General features: G+C 35.2%; 1 protein-coding gene across 6 annotated transcripts in view; it reads left to right on the forward strand.

Annotated features, from left to right (window-relative positions):
- Window positions 1-14,213, forward strand: part of RICTOR (RPTOR independent companion of MTOR complex 2) — a 120,965-nt gene that overhangs the window by 87,162 nt on the left and 19,590 nt on the right. For all 6 annotated transcript variants that reach the window (XM_047093281.1, XM_047093295.1, XM_047093288.1 and 3 more), the window contains 11 exons: window positions 574-709; window positions 1,100-1,299; window positions 1,533-1,659; window positions 2,028-2,192; window positions 2,387-2,463; window positions 2,913-2,991; window positions 8,488-8,597; window positions 9,088-9,175; window positions 10,326-10,418; window positions 10,773-10,879; window positions 11,997-12,226. In XM_047093281.1, coding sequence (XP_046949237.1) covers window positions 574-709; window positions 1,100-1,299; window positions 1,533-1,659; window positions 2,028-2,192; window positions 2,387-2,463; window positions 2,913-2,991; window positions 8,488-8,597; window positions 9,088-9,175; window positions 10,326-10,418; window positions 10,773-10,879; window positions 11,997-12,226 — 1,412 coding nt within the window. The remainder of the gene's footprint in view (window positions 1-573; window positions 710-1,099; window positions 1,300-1,532; window positions 1,660-2,027; window positions 2,193-2,386; window positions 2,464-2,912; window positions 2,992-8,487; window positions 8,598-9,087; window positions 9,176-10,325; window positions 10,419-10,772; window positions 10,880-11,996; window positions 12,227-14,213) is intronic.

The raw sequence follows: 14,213 nt of genomic DNA on the forward strand, positions 1-14,213 counted from the left end.
GGAAGCTTAGACCATAATGTTGAAAGTTATAAAGCTGAAAGATCACTAATTGTATTCATTGCTTTATAAATTAAGTTGCCTGAATTTTACCTGCAACTTTTATGCTTGACCTTTTGTCTAATTGTGAAAAACTGACAGAATTGTAGTATGATACATTTTGCTTACAATTATCTAGTGTAAGATTATTTTATAGAGTCATGGAACAGAGATCGTCACAAAATACAGAAGAAAGCTTATATTCAGGTGGCTTCTTCATATATATCTAGCCTTATCTTCTAGCTAGTTATATCTGCATTTTTCCGGCTAGCATCTTTCAGGCATCTCACCATAAAATTATTTCACAAACTGTTCTTGATAACTAAGGTGTTTTTTTTGGTTGGTTTTTGTTTTTTTATTGGTGTGTGTGTGTGTGTGTGTGCGCGCATGCATGTGTGTAATGTACCAAATATGTTTGTTCCTTGCCATTTACTATAGTGGTTTAAACACAAAACATACTCAAAATCTTGTATGATAAGCTATGACTAAGTAATTGTTTGGCTTCTTACTTTGTTGCTAATTTTATTTTGGTCTTAGGTTTGTGCGAAGACTACTTTACTTCTACAAGCCCAGCAGTAAATTATATGCCAACCTGGATCTGGATTTTGCCAAGTCTAAGCAGCTCACAGTTGTGGGTTGTCAATTTACAGAATTTCTTCTTGAGTCCGAAGAGGTAATGAGCATTTTGAATATTATCCTGGGCAAATGTTTTTCATTGAATTAACCCTCTTCCTTTTATTTCTGAGTATGCATAAGTTGTGTTTAGTAGCATACAGAATGAGCCCAGACCTAGATTTGAATCCTGACTTTGCCACTAGCTAGTTATGTGACTTTGGACGAGTTACGTGCCTTCTAGAAAACCTGTTTTCTTCCTTGTTAAGTGGAAGATAATATCATCTTCATCTTCATACAGCATTGTGAAATGAAGAAGTACTCAGTGATTGGTATCTGTTGTTAGTAACTTCATCATTATCTCTAAATTTTTTGGACTTGATTACAGTTAATTTTTCTAATTATAAGCAAAAGTGCTTTTCTAATAATAACACAATGTATTTTCTTTTAGGATGGGCAAGGATACTTAGAAGATCTAGTAAAGGATATTGTTCAGTGGCTCAATGCCTCGTCTGGAATGAAACCTGAACGAAGTCTTCAGAATAATGGTTTATTGACTACCCTTAGTCAACACTACTTTTTATTTATTGGAACACTTTCTTGCCACCCTCATGGAGTCAAAATGCTGGAAAAATGCAGCGTATTTCAGTGGTGAATATCCCTAGTTCTGTTTCAAAATACACCTGAACTTTATTTTTAATGCACTCAGAAATGGTATGCTTTTTATTCTGTGTACATATATTTAGTAAGTTTTATTAAAATACCAAAAAAAAAATAGAGTTATCTTGCTGCTTTTTTATTCCTTTTTATGTGATATTTATCATTAAATGCTTTTTTGTAGAAATGCTTATTTATATTTTCATCTTTTTTTTTTTTTTTTTTAGTCTCCTTAACCTCTGTTCCTTGAAAAATCAAGATCACTTGCTGAAACTGACTGTTTCTAGCTTGGATTATAGCAGAGATGGATTGGCAAGAGTCATCCTTTCCAAAATCCTTACTGCAGCTACTGATGTGAGTGTAACACAGGCAATAAAACTATATTTTTATAATCAATTAATTCAATAACTCATAAATTTTAGCCAAGCAGAATTAATTATTAATTCTAAGAATATGGGATGGAATTTGAGTTTACTTTAAAATAGTAGTTCCTTCAAGGAACTATGTGTAGTACCCATTTTTTTTCTATAAAGGGGAAGAAGCAGCTAGATTGAGACAAAAGTATTTGATTTACTAGTCTAAAAAAATATATCAAGGACTAGACCATCAATTCCAATTTTCCTGCCATTTTCAGGTAGCAAAACTGCCAAACAAAGCCCAAATTGACGATCCATGGTTTGTTTTTTTTTAATTTATTTTTTTATTTTCATTTATCTTTGTAGGCCTGTAGGCTGTATGCAACAAAACATTTAAGAGTATTATTGAGAGCTAATGTTGAGTTCTTCAATAATTGGGGAATTGAATTACTAGTGACCCAGCTACACGATAAAAACAAAACAATTTCTTCTGAAGCTCTTGATATTCTGGATGAAGCATGTGAAGACAAGGTGAAGGTTCATTATTTTATAATAGAATACTTAGACATGAATTTTTATTCAATTATTTTAAATTAATTTTAATTATTAAAATATTCCATTTTAGTAGAAAATTATGTAAATTATAATGTACTTAACACAGGCGTTTTGGAAATGGAGAATTTACTGTCTTTTGCAATTGTTAATTTGCCTAATACTTCTTTTAGGCCAATCTTCATGCTCTTATTCAGATGAAGCCAGCTTTATCTCACCTTGGGGACAAGGGTTTGCTTCTCCTCCTGAGGTAAATATTAAGTAAATTTTTCTTCTAGTTGTGTTTTTGTTGTATTCTCTCTAGCGGTGTATTTTAAAGCTCAGTTCAAATCCAAACAGGAAGCACTCTAAAGAGTTTAGTATTAACTACTGAAAGAGGTCTATTTTAGAATCTTAGACATCCTTTAATACTGAAACTCTGTCTTTTCATTGTTTTCCTTAATGTTTCTTTTACATTTCTGTGTCTTCTCATGATTTTCATGACATTTTCTTTACTGTGATTGGATTCATGTGTTTTACCAAGATTATGAAAATTTATTTTTATTTGAAATTATAGTATAGTTGACCTTTTACTTTCAGGAAGGAGCTATTCCTAAAGTCTTTTAGCTTCTTAAATATAGTATTGTTTAAGATATCTTAGCTCCTTTAAACACTTGTAGTAAGACTTTGTGTTAAACTATTGCTTGTTTTAATTTACAGATTTCTTTCCATTCCAAAAGGATTTTCCTATCTGAATGAAAGGGGTTATGTAGCAAAACAGTTGGAAAAATGGCACAAGGTAACTCTCTGTTGAATAAGCTTTAATTGGTATGTTTTTATACTAGGAAATAGATTTATGAATTTAGAGGATTTTTCATATCAGTGTTTTGAAACGAAAGAGGTCAAATACTTAAACATTCATATGAAGTCAGGTCTTAAATTCTGTATAATTACTTGTATTTATATTTATCCATTTTTTTAAAGCTAGAGAGCAGTCATTTTATAGTGAACTATTGATTTTGTGTACATTCTATTGAAATTTTGTTTTTGGTTTAATTGATACAATCTACTGATATAAATCTTTTATTCTTATTCTTGGGTCCCTTAGATAGCCCTTTGAAGCTACGACTAAAACAGTTTTCCTAAATGAAGGAAGAAAACAGTTCTACCAAGCAGATATAATCATCTAAGTTAACTTCGTTTTAGGGTGCTACTTTTACGTAATCTGAGAACAGACTTACTGCTGTTTTAGATAATGGGGAAACCTAGGAAGGAGGGAATAATTTGAAGTTATTAGAGAACTTACTAGCTTTTCTTTAGTTGGTTGTCACTGTGGTTGTTTTGTTTGAAGCATTATAAATTGTCAAAGCATTTTAGAATCCCATGGGTAATCAATCCAAATGTAAATAATTTTTAGATTTTTCATCATGTCAATCATTTACATTGTCTATATTGAACCATATTTCACAAGAAGCTCTCATTTAAAAAACTCTCTATAATTATAAAACATACTTTAGGCATGAAGTCGTTAGTAATTGATGAATTGGAGAATTGAGGTAAGATATGATAGTTCTAGTTCATAAATAGAAGTTATTTAAACAAATTACCATAGTAAAATCGGTCACCTTATTACACAAATTACAGTATTAGAAAATTGCTTAGCATATCTGGTACGGTACTTTCAAATAGTAGGTATAAAATATAACTGCAATCACAAAGGCATGTGCAGTGTATAAGGAAACACAAATGATTCTGCCTTAGGGATTAGAATTAGTGAAAGCAATGTTGAATGGGCTCAGGAAAGCATATGATATTTGGAATGGTCTTGAGGAGGAGGTAGGTAGATAAGTAGGAAGAAGGGTATTCCAGGCTGAGGGAGCAGAATAGATCTATATAGATTATAGACACCTTGACACTTCAGATTTATGAAGAAAGCTATCTGTATTCCAGTGTAATTGGGGCTAGGATAAGTGTGGACTGGCAAGATGAGGCTGGAATGGTAAATTAGAACTAGATTATAGGCCTTACTAACCACATTATGTCATATTAAGGTATTTCAGTTTTATTGGAAGTGGGGGGATTATTATAGGTGTTTAAAGACTAATCATAATCAGGCCTGTGCTTTAGAAACATGACAGGTCGCAGGGTAGAGGCAGAAGTTTGATCATCAAAGGTAAAGCCTAGAAATATTGAGACCAGTTTAGAAGCAAGAATTGGTAAGAATGTGAACTCCAGTAGTGCTGAGATTGGATAGGCAGGGTATATTTTCTGAGCATTTTTGAAATAAGATGGGTAGGATTTGTTGACTGATTGTATATAATGAATAAAGAGTCCATCTGACTCTTAAAAGTTTCTGATTTCAATGACTGAGCATGCAGTGGATCACCATTAAGAGATTGTGATTACAGAAGTGGCCTGCAGGGTGAGGATAATGAATTTTGAATATGTTGAATTGGTATTGCTCTGTGGAATGACCAAGTTATGGTATCCAGAAAATGTTTGGAATTGGGGATCAAGAACTCAGATATGTGCTGAAGATGACAATTTGGGAGTCTTCTGAAATCTGAAATGAGTGAGATCACCAGGGAAAATGTAAAGAATAAAAAAAGAAAGAAAAGTGGAAATTGCTCCCTAGCGAACACTCTGTTTTAATGAGGGGAATAGAAGGACAAAGACACTGAGAAAATTGTCATAGAGAATGTTGTCACTAACGGATGCTTCAGGAAGGAGAGGCCGGTGATACATATTTGTTAAAGAGGTCGCATAAGATGAATAGTAGAAAATAGGCTGTTGAATTTGACAGTTAGGTCATTGGTGAATTTCGCTAGAACATTTTCATTAGAAAATTACAAACACATCCTGAATTGCAATTACAGTTCATTAGGCAGTAAATGGGCGATGTAAAAATAAAGACAACATAGTCCTCTCAAATTAATTAAGAGAGAGAAGAAAACTAACTTACTGATTGCCTACCATTGAGCTTAGTGCTTTTCAGATGTTACCTCCTTTAATCCTTGCTTTAATCACAGCAACCCTGTGAAATATATTTTATTATTTCTGTTTTGTGAATGAAAATTTGGAGGCTAAGAAGAGTAAATTTTATCCCAGAGGAGTAGTTTATCCCAGGTCACAAAGCATGAAAATAGCAGAGCAGTGATACTTTTTGATTCCAAACCCATACTCTTTTCCACTATTTTTGGTTTCCTCCCAGTAGCTTATGGCATGCCAACATGAACTAAGTCTGTCTCTTTTTCAAAGTAATCAAACATCCAGGACAGTATAATATTAAAAATTCATTCAGTTTAATTTTTTTTAATGTTTATTTTTGAGAGAGAGAGAGAGAGAGAGCACAAGCAGGGGAGGGGCAGAGGGAGGGGGAGACACAGAATCCAAAGAAGCAGGCTCCAGGCTCTGAGCTGTCAGCACAGAACCCGACATGGGACGCGAATCCATGAACCATGAGATTGTGACCTGAGCCAAAGTCGGATGCTTAACCAACTAAGCCATGAGCCACCCAGATGCCCCCAAAATTCTTTCAGTTTAAAACTTCTCCCTAACACCCAGACCTAATACAGACTTAGAAATCTACAGTAGAGGGAGGATCTGGTTAATCTCATCACTCTGTGTGCTCCTCTCCGGTTTGGGCCTCTTCACCTTTGGAGCAGGAGGAGGAAGAAGGTTGCATGGGGCCAAGAACAGACTTACTCAGTTGGTACAGTTGTTATCTGGGGTATTTAGCTTTGAGTGTGACAGATTTCAAATGTTAGTTCTTTTACTTGAGAGTTACTTTCTTGAATTTCTCCAAGACCTCTCCACTATGGATCTCTCCTTTGCAGTTCCCTTGACTAGGGCAGTAGGCTCCTCTGGCAGCCTACTTCTGTTGCCTCCTAGTAGCTAGAGGTCCACCCCTCAATTGGGGTTTTCTTGCCCTCCAGATAGGTCCTTTTGGACAGAATCCTCAAGATGACCCACATCAGAAATTCAGTGCGTTTCACAGCTATAAACCATACCCCTGACCTTTGCTAGTGTTTTCCAAATGAGTGCCCTGGTCAAAAGATTAACCACATGAATAGAACTACTCCCGCATAAAGCTCAGAATAGCTGCCTTAAGTAGACTTTTTTGCACTGAGATTTTCATATATACAGGGGAGCATGATAAAAGTATAGTGGTAATAGTAGCAGTAATAATGATGGTGTTCTATAATGGTATGGTATAATCAAAACCTTGTATTACTGTTACAAAATAAATATGGAACCTAAGGAAAAACATAAAAACAAAGTTTTTAGAGGCTGTAAGTAGAGAGTGAAGGTAGTAACTCACCAAATTCAAGTTGTCTAAAATGGTTTTGAATGAAAAATATCTCCCTGTGCCCTTATTCTGTCATTTCTGAAGGTAATACCTGTCACCATTTTGTGTGCATTCAGAGATGTTCTGTACATTTATAAGTACATATTCTTTATTTAAAAAATACAAATGAATGGTGCCTGGGTGATTCAGCTGGTTAGGTGTCTGACTCTTGGTTTCAGTTTAGGTCACGATCTCACAGTTTTGTGGGTTTGAGTCCTATGTCAGGCTCTGCACTGACAGTGCGGAGCCTGCTTGGGCTTCTTCCTACCTACCTACCTACCTACCTACCTACCTTCCTTTCTCTCTCTCTCTCTCTGTCTCTCTCTCTCTGTCTCTCTCTAGAGTTCTCTCTCTGCCGTTCCCCTACTTGCACTGTCTCTGTCTCAAAATAAATAAACCTTAAAATTTTTAAATTAAAAATACAAATGAATTCTATTTACAAGTATAGATAAAGCTATTTAAGTTTTCCCTTAGCAGTATATCTGCCATCTTTTCAGAGCTACACATGTAAATAAATATAGCTCATTTTTTTTTAATGTTTATTTATATTTGAGAGAGGGAGAGAAAGAGGGAGACAGAATCTGAAGCAGGCTCCAGGCTTCGAGCCATCAGCACAGAGCTCAACCCAGGGCTTGAACTCACGAGCCATGAGATCATGACCTGAGCTGAAGTTAGACACTTAACCAACTGAGCCATCCAGGCGCCCCCTAGCTCATTCTTTTTAATGGCTCCATAGTGCTTTCTGTGAATGTACCTTGATAACCACTCCTGTATTGACATTGTTTCCAACGTTTTTTGTTTTGTAAACAGTGTTTGTTGGATATTTTTGCATATATCTTTGCATACTTGTACAAGTATTATCTATAGGATATGCTTTTTTTTATTAATTTATTTTGAGTGAGAGTACACGTGCATGGGGGGGGAGGAGGAAGGGGGGTGGAGAGAGAGAATCCCAAGTAGTCTCCACGGTATCAGCACAGAGCCCAACACAGGGTTCAGTCTCATGAACCGTGAGATCATGACTTGAGCCAAAATCAAGAGTCAGATGCTTAACTGACTGAGCCACCGAGGTGCCCCTTTAAGATACATTTCTGAAAGTATAGTTGTTGAGTCAAAAGTATGTGAATTAAAATTTGTGATACATACTGCCAAATTGCCTTCCAGAGAGGTCCTACCCATTCCTTCTAACCAGTTTAAAGTGATCTCTTGAAATAAAGATGCAAGTGACTGACTCTCAGTTTAAAGAAGTTAACTAGAAGTTTTCCAAGTTTTAGTTGGAAAAATTTATACATTTGACTTGATTTAAATCAGTGGGGAAAGGGATATGTTTTACCAAAAGGCACTGAATTAATGGTTTAATTTCCCTTTTTAAATTTCTAGTGAATACCTTCAGGGTTTAATATTAAGAGGCTAGTTTTTTGTTTATTCATATTTAATGGGGAAAGTAATTTAAATAAGATAAAAAACAAAATTATTAACTTACTTATATGGACTCTAAAATATTAATTGCAGATGGGGATAAAAGTATAAGCAGAGGGCACCTGGGTGGCTCAGTCAGTTAAGCATCCAACTCTTGATTTCAGCTCAGGTCATGATCTCAGCATCATGAGATTGAGCCCCATTTGGGCTCTGAGCTGCCAGTATGGAGGCTGGTTGGGATCCTCTCACTCCGTCTCTCTCCCTTCCCCTGCTTACTCACTCACTCACTCTCTCTCTCTCAAAATAAATAGACTGAAAAAAAAAAGTATAAGCAGAAAGCTTTGGGGTATGGTAGAACATTTGCATTCATAATACTTGGTTTTACCCTTTTTAAAATTTCTTAAATTTCCTGAACAGATGTTCATTTTTCTCATATTTATGCTTCCAAGATTTGCTAGGTACCTAACATATTATGAATGTAGTGAATGTTGTTATGATACTATATACAACTAAAACAATATCTTCTAGGAATATAATTCAAAATATGTTGACTTGATTGAAGAACAACTTAATGAAGCACTTACTACTTACCGAAAGCCAGTTGATGGTGATAACTATGTTCGTCGAAGTAACCAAAGGTACAGACTACTTCATGGAATAATTTATTGCTGGTCCTCAAAAAAAAAAAAAAAAAAAATTAAAGCCAGTTTGTAATAACTCTCTATTGTTTAAAGTGTTCTGAGTACTTGGAAATTTTACTTCCTGCACTGACATAAAAAAATCTTACAGCATGGCATTGATGGCTGAAAAATTCCCATGTCACTCTTAACATGCTGAATACCTTACTGATCTAATTCATATACCCTTCATGCTCTTACCCTAGTCTGTTAGTTTGAGGCCAGCTAAACTTAATTTTCTAGAGAAATCCTCATGCTCCTCCACCTTCATATTTTTTTGTATGCCGAGAAATTATATCTTTATCTAGTGCGTTAGTAGTAGTACTAATAAAGTATTAATACTTTAAAGTAGTGCTTTGTTGAAGTATCTAGTACTTTATTAGTAGTTCTTGTTTTAATTAGCATATTGTAAGTGAGCCGATAGGCATATCAATATTCTTTGTTATACTAGATTACAGCGTCCTCATGTCTACCTGCCTGTACACCTGTATGGACAACTGGTACACCACAAAACAGGCTGTCATTTGTTGGAAGTACAGGTAAAAACATAATTTGATCATTTGAAATAGCTACAGTGGTAGGAAACAATCTTAATATTGCTGAAGTAGTATCTTTGCAAAAACTTCTCAAAAGCCTTAAAGTTAGTGGCATAATTGCTTTAAAAGCCATCTGTCTTATAACTGATGTAGGCATTCTGTGTTTGTAATCCTTAGACATATTACTGCCTTGCATGCCTTTCCTTTCCCGGAGGTAGGTGTTACCTTTTGCATAGCAAATTGGTTACATAGAGTAAGTAACCCACTGAAAGTCTGAGTTTCGTCCTTTACAGTTGGGGAAGTTTCTCTCTTCAGCAAAAAACATACTGAAAAAGTGAATTTTGTCATTCTTGTTGGGAAGTTAAACTGAACCTGACAGATTTAGTTATCTTTGGTGAGCAGCAGACTGGAAGTATCAGTTCCTGTCTGTACTTCCCTGTTCCCCTGTACTTCATGAAATGTAACCGGATTAGTCAAGCAGTTATTCTTTCATGCTTAGCGCACCAAATTTATGGCTGTGAATATGTCTTGCTACTAGGTGTTTTCAATAAATGTAACCTTTTACTTATTTTAGAAATAGATCTGTAAGTATTTGCCTGTGTGTCTTCTGAACAATAGTAGTCTAGCAGTTTATGTTCATTTTTGTATTTGTGTTCATCTCAGGAGCAAAAGTTTTGCATAAATATACTCTGTAGTGTCCTATTTTTATATTATGTCTATGAAGACTTCTGGGGCACATATCTTTATATTAGTGTTTTTAATTCACGAATATTATTTTCTATTTTAAAAAATGATAATTATGGCTAACATTTTTATAATACTAGATACCAAATACTTTGTTAAACACTTTATATGTGATAATTAAGTCATTAAGCCTTATGAGACAGATCTCTATTTTAGAGATTAGGAAATAAGGCATTGGGAGATTAGATAACTTGCTCAAAGCCACATAGCTAGTAAGTGCTAACTCTAGAATATGAACTCAGAGCCCCTGTACTAATGCTGCTTAAGAAATTTTGCATAAAATTATTTTAGAATTTTAAATATACAAAAGTTACTAAATGCAAACCTTAAATGATAGGTTTTAAGATGCAGTAAGAAAATACATTAAAAACATATTGTTACTCCTATGTTTTTTTCTTTCTTTCTCCAGAATATTATTACTGAACTCTGTCATAATGTTCGTACACCAGATTTGGATAAGTGGGAAGAAATTAAAAAACTGAAAGCATCTCTTTGGGCCTTGGTTTGTAATAAACACTTCTATAAGATCTTCATCATTTTAAGATATTTCTAATTTTCCCATTAATAATAATAAAAAAAATCATTTGATTTGGAACTTGTTCTGAGATTAATGTTCTAAGACCCAGATTGTTTCTGCCCATTTTAAATATTTTTAGGCTGGAAGATAGATGATTAAACTATTAATTTTCTTGCTGAGACAAATGGAACACTGATTTCTGAAGTTCCTTATTTGAGTTTTTTTTTCACATTTTTTCTCCAAGATGGGGTTAATTTTTTGTTTTTAGTAGCTTTCCAAATTTCTTGAAAGAGTTACTCTTCTAAATCGATTTGATATAAGTGACTTCTTTTCTTTCAGGGAAATATTGGCTCGTCAAATTGGGGTCTCAATTTGCTACAGGAAGAAAATGTGATTCCAGATATACTAAAACTTGCAAAGCAGTGTGAGGTTCTTTCAGTCAGAGGGTATGTTATTTCACTCATAGATCTTTCTATTGTATATATATGTTATTGTTAACAAATGGCTGTGAGGGAAGACTATTTTATGATTTAGTCCATTAGAACTGTTAATTTACTGAAAGTCTTAATGATATAAGGTAAAAACAAAGAAAGTGTGGGGGAGGCACCTGGCTGGCTCAGTCAGTAGAGCATGTGACTTTTGGTCTCAGGGTGATGAGTTTGAGCCCCACATCGGGAGTAGAGTTTACTTTAAAACAAAAAAAAAGATTTTGGGGTGCCTGGGCGGCTCAGTTAAGCGTCTGACTTTGGCTCAGGTCATGATCTCGTGGTTCATGAGTTTGAGCCCCACGTCAGGCTCACTCCACACCCCACCCCCCCCCCCCACCTCTTCCCTACGTGCACTCTCTTTCAAAATAAATAAATAAATAAACTTTAAAAAATTTTTTAAACAAAAAAAGATTTTTAAATGCACTAACTTAAACATCTTAAGGAGCTCTTCCTTGCTTAATGTTATAATTCCATTTTTATTGTAATGTTGAAGTTTAGTAACTGGCAAATAAACAGTCACAGTGTAGCATATGTTCAAATATTGCAGTAGTTCAATAGCCCAAATGTTCTAGATTGATCCCAGAAAAGGTAGAATATGTCATTTTTTCCTAAGATTACATTACGTTCTTTCAAATTACTTCACTGAAATTACGATCTATATTAGAAAGGTTTTAGAGGGCTCCTGGGTGGCTCAGTCGGTTGAGCGTCTGACTTCAGCTCAGGTCATGATCTCACGGTTGGTGGGTTCTTCCCATGTCAGGCTCTGTGCTGACAGCTCAGAGCCTGGAGGCTGCTTATGATTGTGTGTCTCCCTCTCTCTCTGCTCCTCCCCCGCTCATGCTCACACTCTCTCTGTCTCTCTCTCAAAAATAAATAAACATTAGAAAAGAAAGGTTTTCATGTCATTTACTGCTTCTAAGTTACTCCTAACTCATCTAAATACATTTTTTCCACAATTTTTAATGACTTTAAAAAAAATTCAAATGTACATATAGCAAACTAATATTTTTTGGTTGCTTTAAGAAATCTCAGTTTGGAAATCTAAACAGTTCATTACTACATCTTTTACATACAGGACCTGTGTATATGTGCTTGGCCTCATAGCCAAAACCAAACAAGGCTGTGATATTCTGAAATGTCACAACTGGGATTCTGTAAGGCACAGTCGCAAACATCTGTGGCCAGTGGTTCCAGATGATGTAGAACAACTCTGTAATGAACTCTCATCTATCCCGAGCACTCTGAGTTTGAACTCTGAGTCAACCAGCTCTAGACATAATAGTGAAAGCGAATCTGCACCCTCAAGTGAGTATTGTTGACAAGCTTACATGAAGGTAGCTAAAATTAACATTTGCATCTGTAATGTCACAATTTAAATATATTTGTTATATTCCTATTTACTTTTTTCTAAGATAATTTGGCACTAACGGGGTCTTGGAGAATATATTCTCTTCTCACAACAGAGAGGATAGCCACCAGCCTACATTGTTCTCTCTCTTTGCCTTCTAAATAGCTTTTGGGAAATCCTACTTACAAAGTTAAAGAAATAAGCTGTGTGCCAGAAGAATCATTCTCGTTTTTGCTTATTCTAAAATCTAACAAGTAAATTATTTATTCACTTACCTTCTTTGTTTACATGCTTTGTTCACTCATTTTTCAGATATAGAGATTATTGAACAAGCATGTATCTGTTAAGAGATATTATATTCACATGTTCATTTTTGAGAGAGGAGGTATATTTTAAACTAAATAGTGAAATTATTAAAAGATAGAGTGTCAAAATCAAAGAAAAAACGGTATGTGGTTTTAATCCCTGTGCTAAATGCTGTTAGGCATACAAAATTTAAGACGTTCTTTTTAAGAAAATACTGCAACATTTGTCAAACCACGGTTCACCAGGTCTAAGATTCTATGAATTGTAAGATGCACCAGTATTTTAGTATACCACTAAAAAAAAAAAGAAAAAAAAATGCTGCTATTAAGCTAGGACATACCACTGATTGCAAGATGCAGTCTGATTTTAGAGGTATTAAGTGTGAAAAATGTGCATCTTAGAATCAACAAAATATGGAAATATAATATGCAAATTTATTTAGGGTTTCTTTTTGCTTTCTTTCAAAATATATTTGAAGTAGTTTATAATTACTCAACAAAAAGTTAAAAATAAAAATAGGATAAAATGTCATAGATGTCATTAGACACCCAGATTGAGTCTTTTACTAGAATTAGACACTGAATTTAGATGAGTCCCTTAGTGCCTAAAAGAAAACAATAAACCTAATTGGTTTAAACATGAATTTAAAATGCTGTGACTTAGGGGTGCCTGGGTGGCTCAGTCAGATTAAGTGTCCGATTTCAGCTCAGGTCATGCGTGATCTCACGGTTTGCGGGTTTAAGCCCCTCGTCAAGCTCTGTGCTGACAGCTCAGAGCCTGGAGCCTGCTCCGGATTCTGTGTCTCCCTCTCTCTCTGCCCTTCCCCTGCTCATGCTCTGTCTCTCAAAAATAAACAAACATTAAAAAAAAATTTTTTTTTTTAAATACTGTGACTTAAATAAAAAAATAAAATGCTGTGACTTGGTTCCTTGGAAGTATATTTTAAGACTAGGAATTCATTTCTATTGTAATTTGAAGAATAAACTAACAGGAATCTATACCAACTTGAGTGAACGTCCACGGTCAAATCTTTTTTATTTTTTAATGTTTATTTATTTTGAGAGAGAGAGAGAGCACGTGCGCGCAAGCAGGGAAGGGCAGAGAGAGAGGAAGAGAGAGAATCCCAAGCAGGCTCTGTGCTGTCAGTGCAGAGCCCGACATGGGGCTCCATCCCACAAACTGTGAGATCATGACCTGAGCCAAACTCAAACGCTTAACCAACTGAGCCACCCAGGGGCCCCTCCTTCTTTTCTCCTAATTTTATCCTGAATATTTGGAGATTTAAGAAATTCACTGCCATTAAAACAAACAATCAGGAGTAACTGGGTGGCTCAGTAGGTTAAATGTCTGACTCTTTAGGCTCAGGTCATGATCTCATAGGTTCATGAGATTGAGCCCTGTGTTGGGCTCTGCACAGTCAGCTCAGCCTGCTTGGGGTTGTCTCTCCTTGTCTCTCTGCCCCTCCAGTGCTTGTGTGTGCACGCATGTGCACACTGTCTCTCTCTTTTTCCCCCTCTCCCCCCCTCTGTCTCTCAAGATAAATAAATAAACATTAAAAAAATAAACAGCCAAACAAGAACACACTTCATGTAAACTGTGCCATAATGAATCCTGTAATTTTTCTTTGGAAATAACCGA

Source organism: Lynx rufus, unplaced genomic scaffold, assembly GCF_022079265.1.
Source record: "Lynx rufus isolate CCGP_SWC_20201006 ecotype Redwood Valley unplaced genomic scaffold, mLynRuf1.p SCAF_1, whole genome shotgun sequence".
NCBI lineage: Eukaryota > Metazoa > Chordata > Mammalia > Carnivora > Felidae > Lynx > Lynx rufus.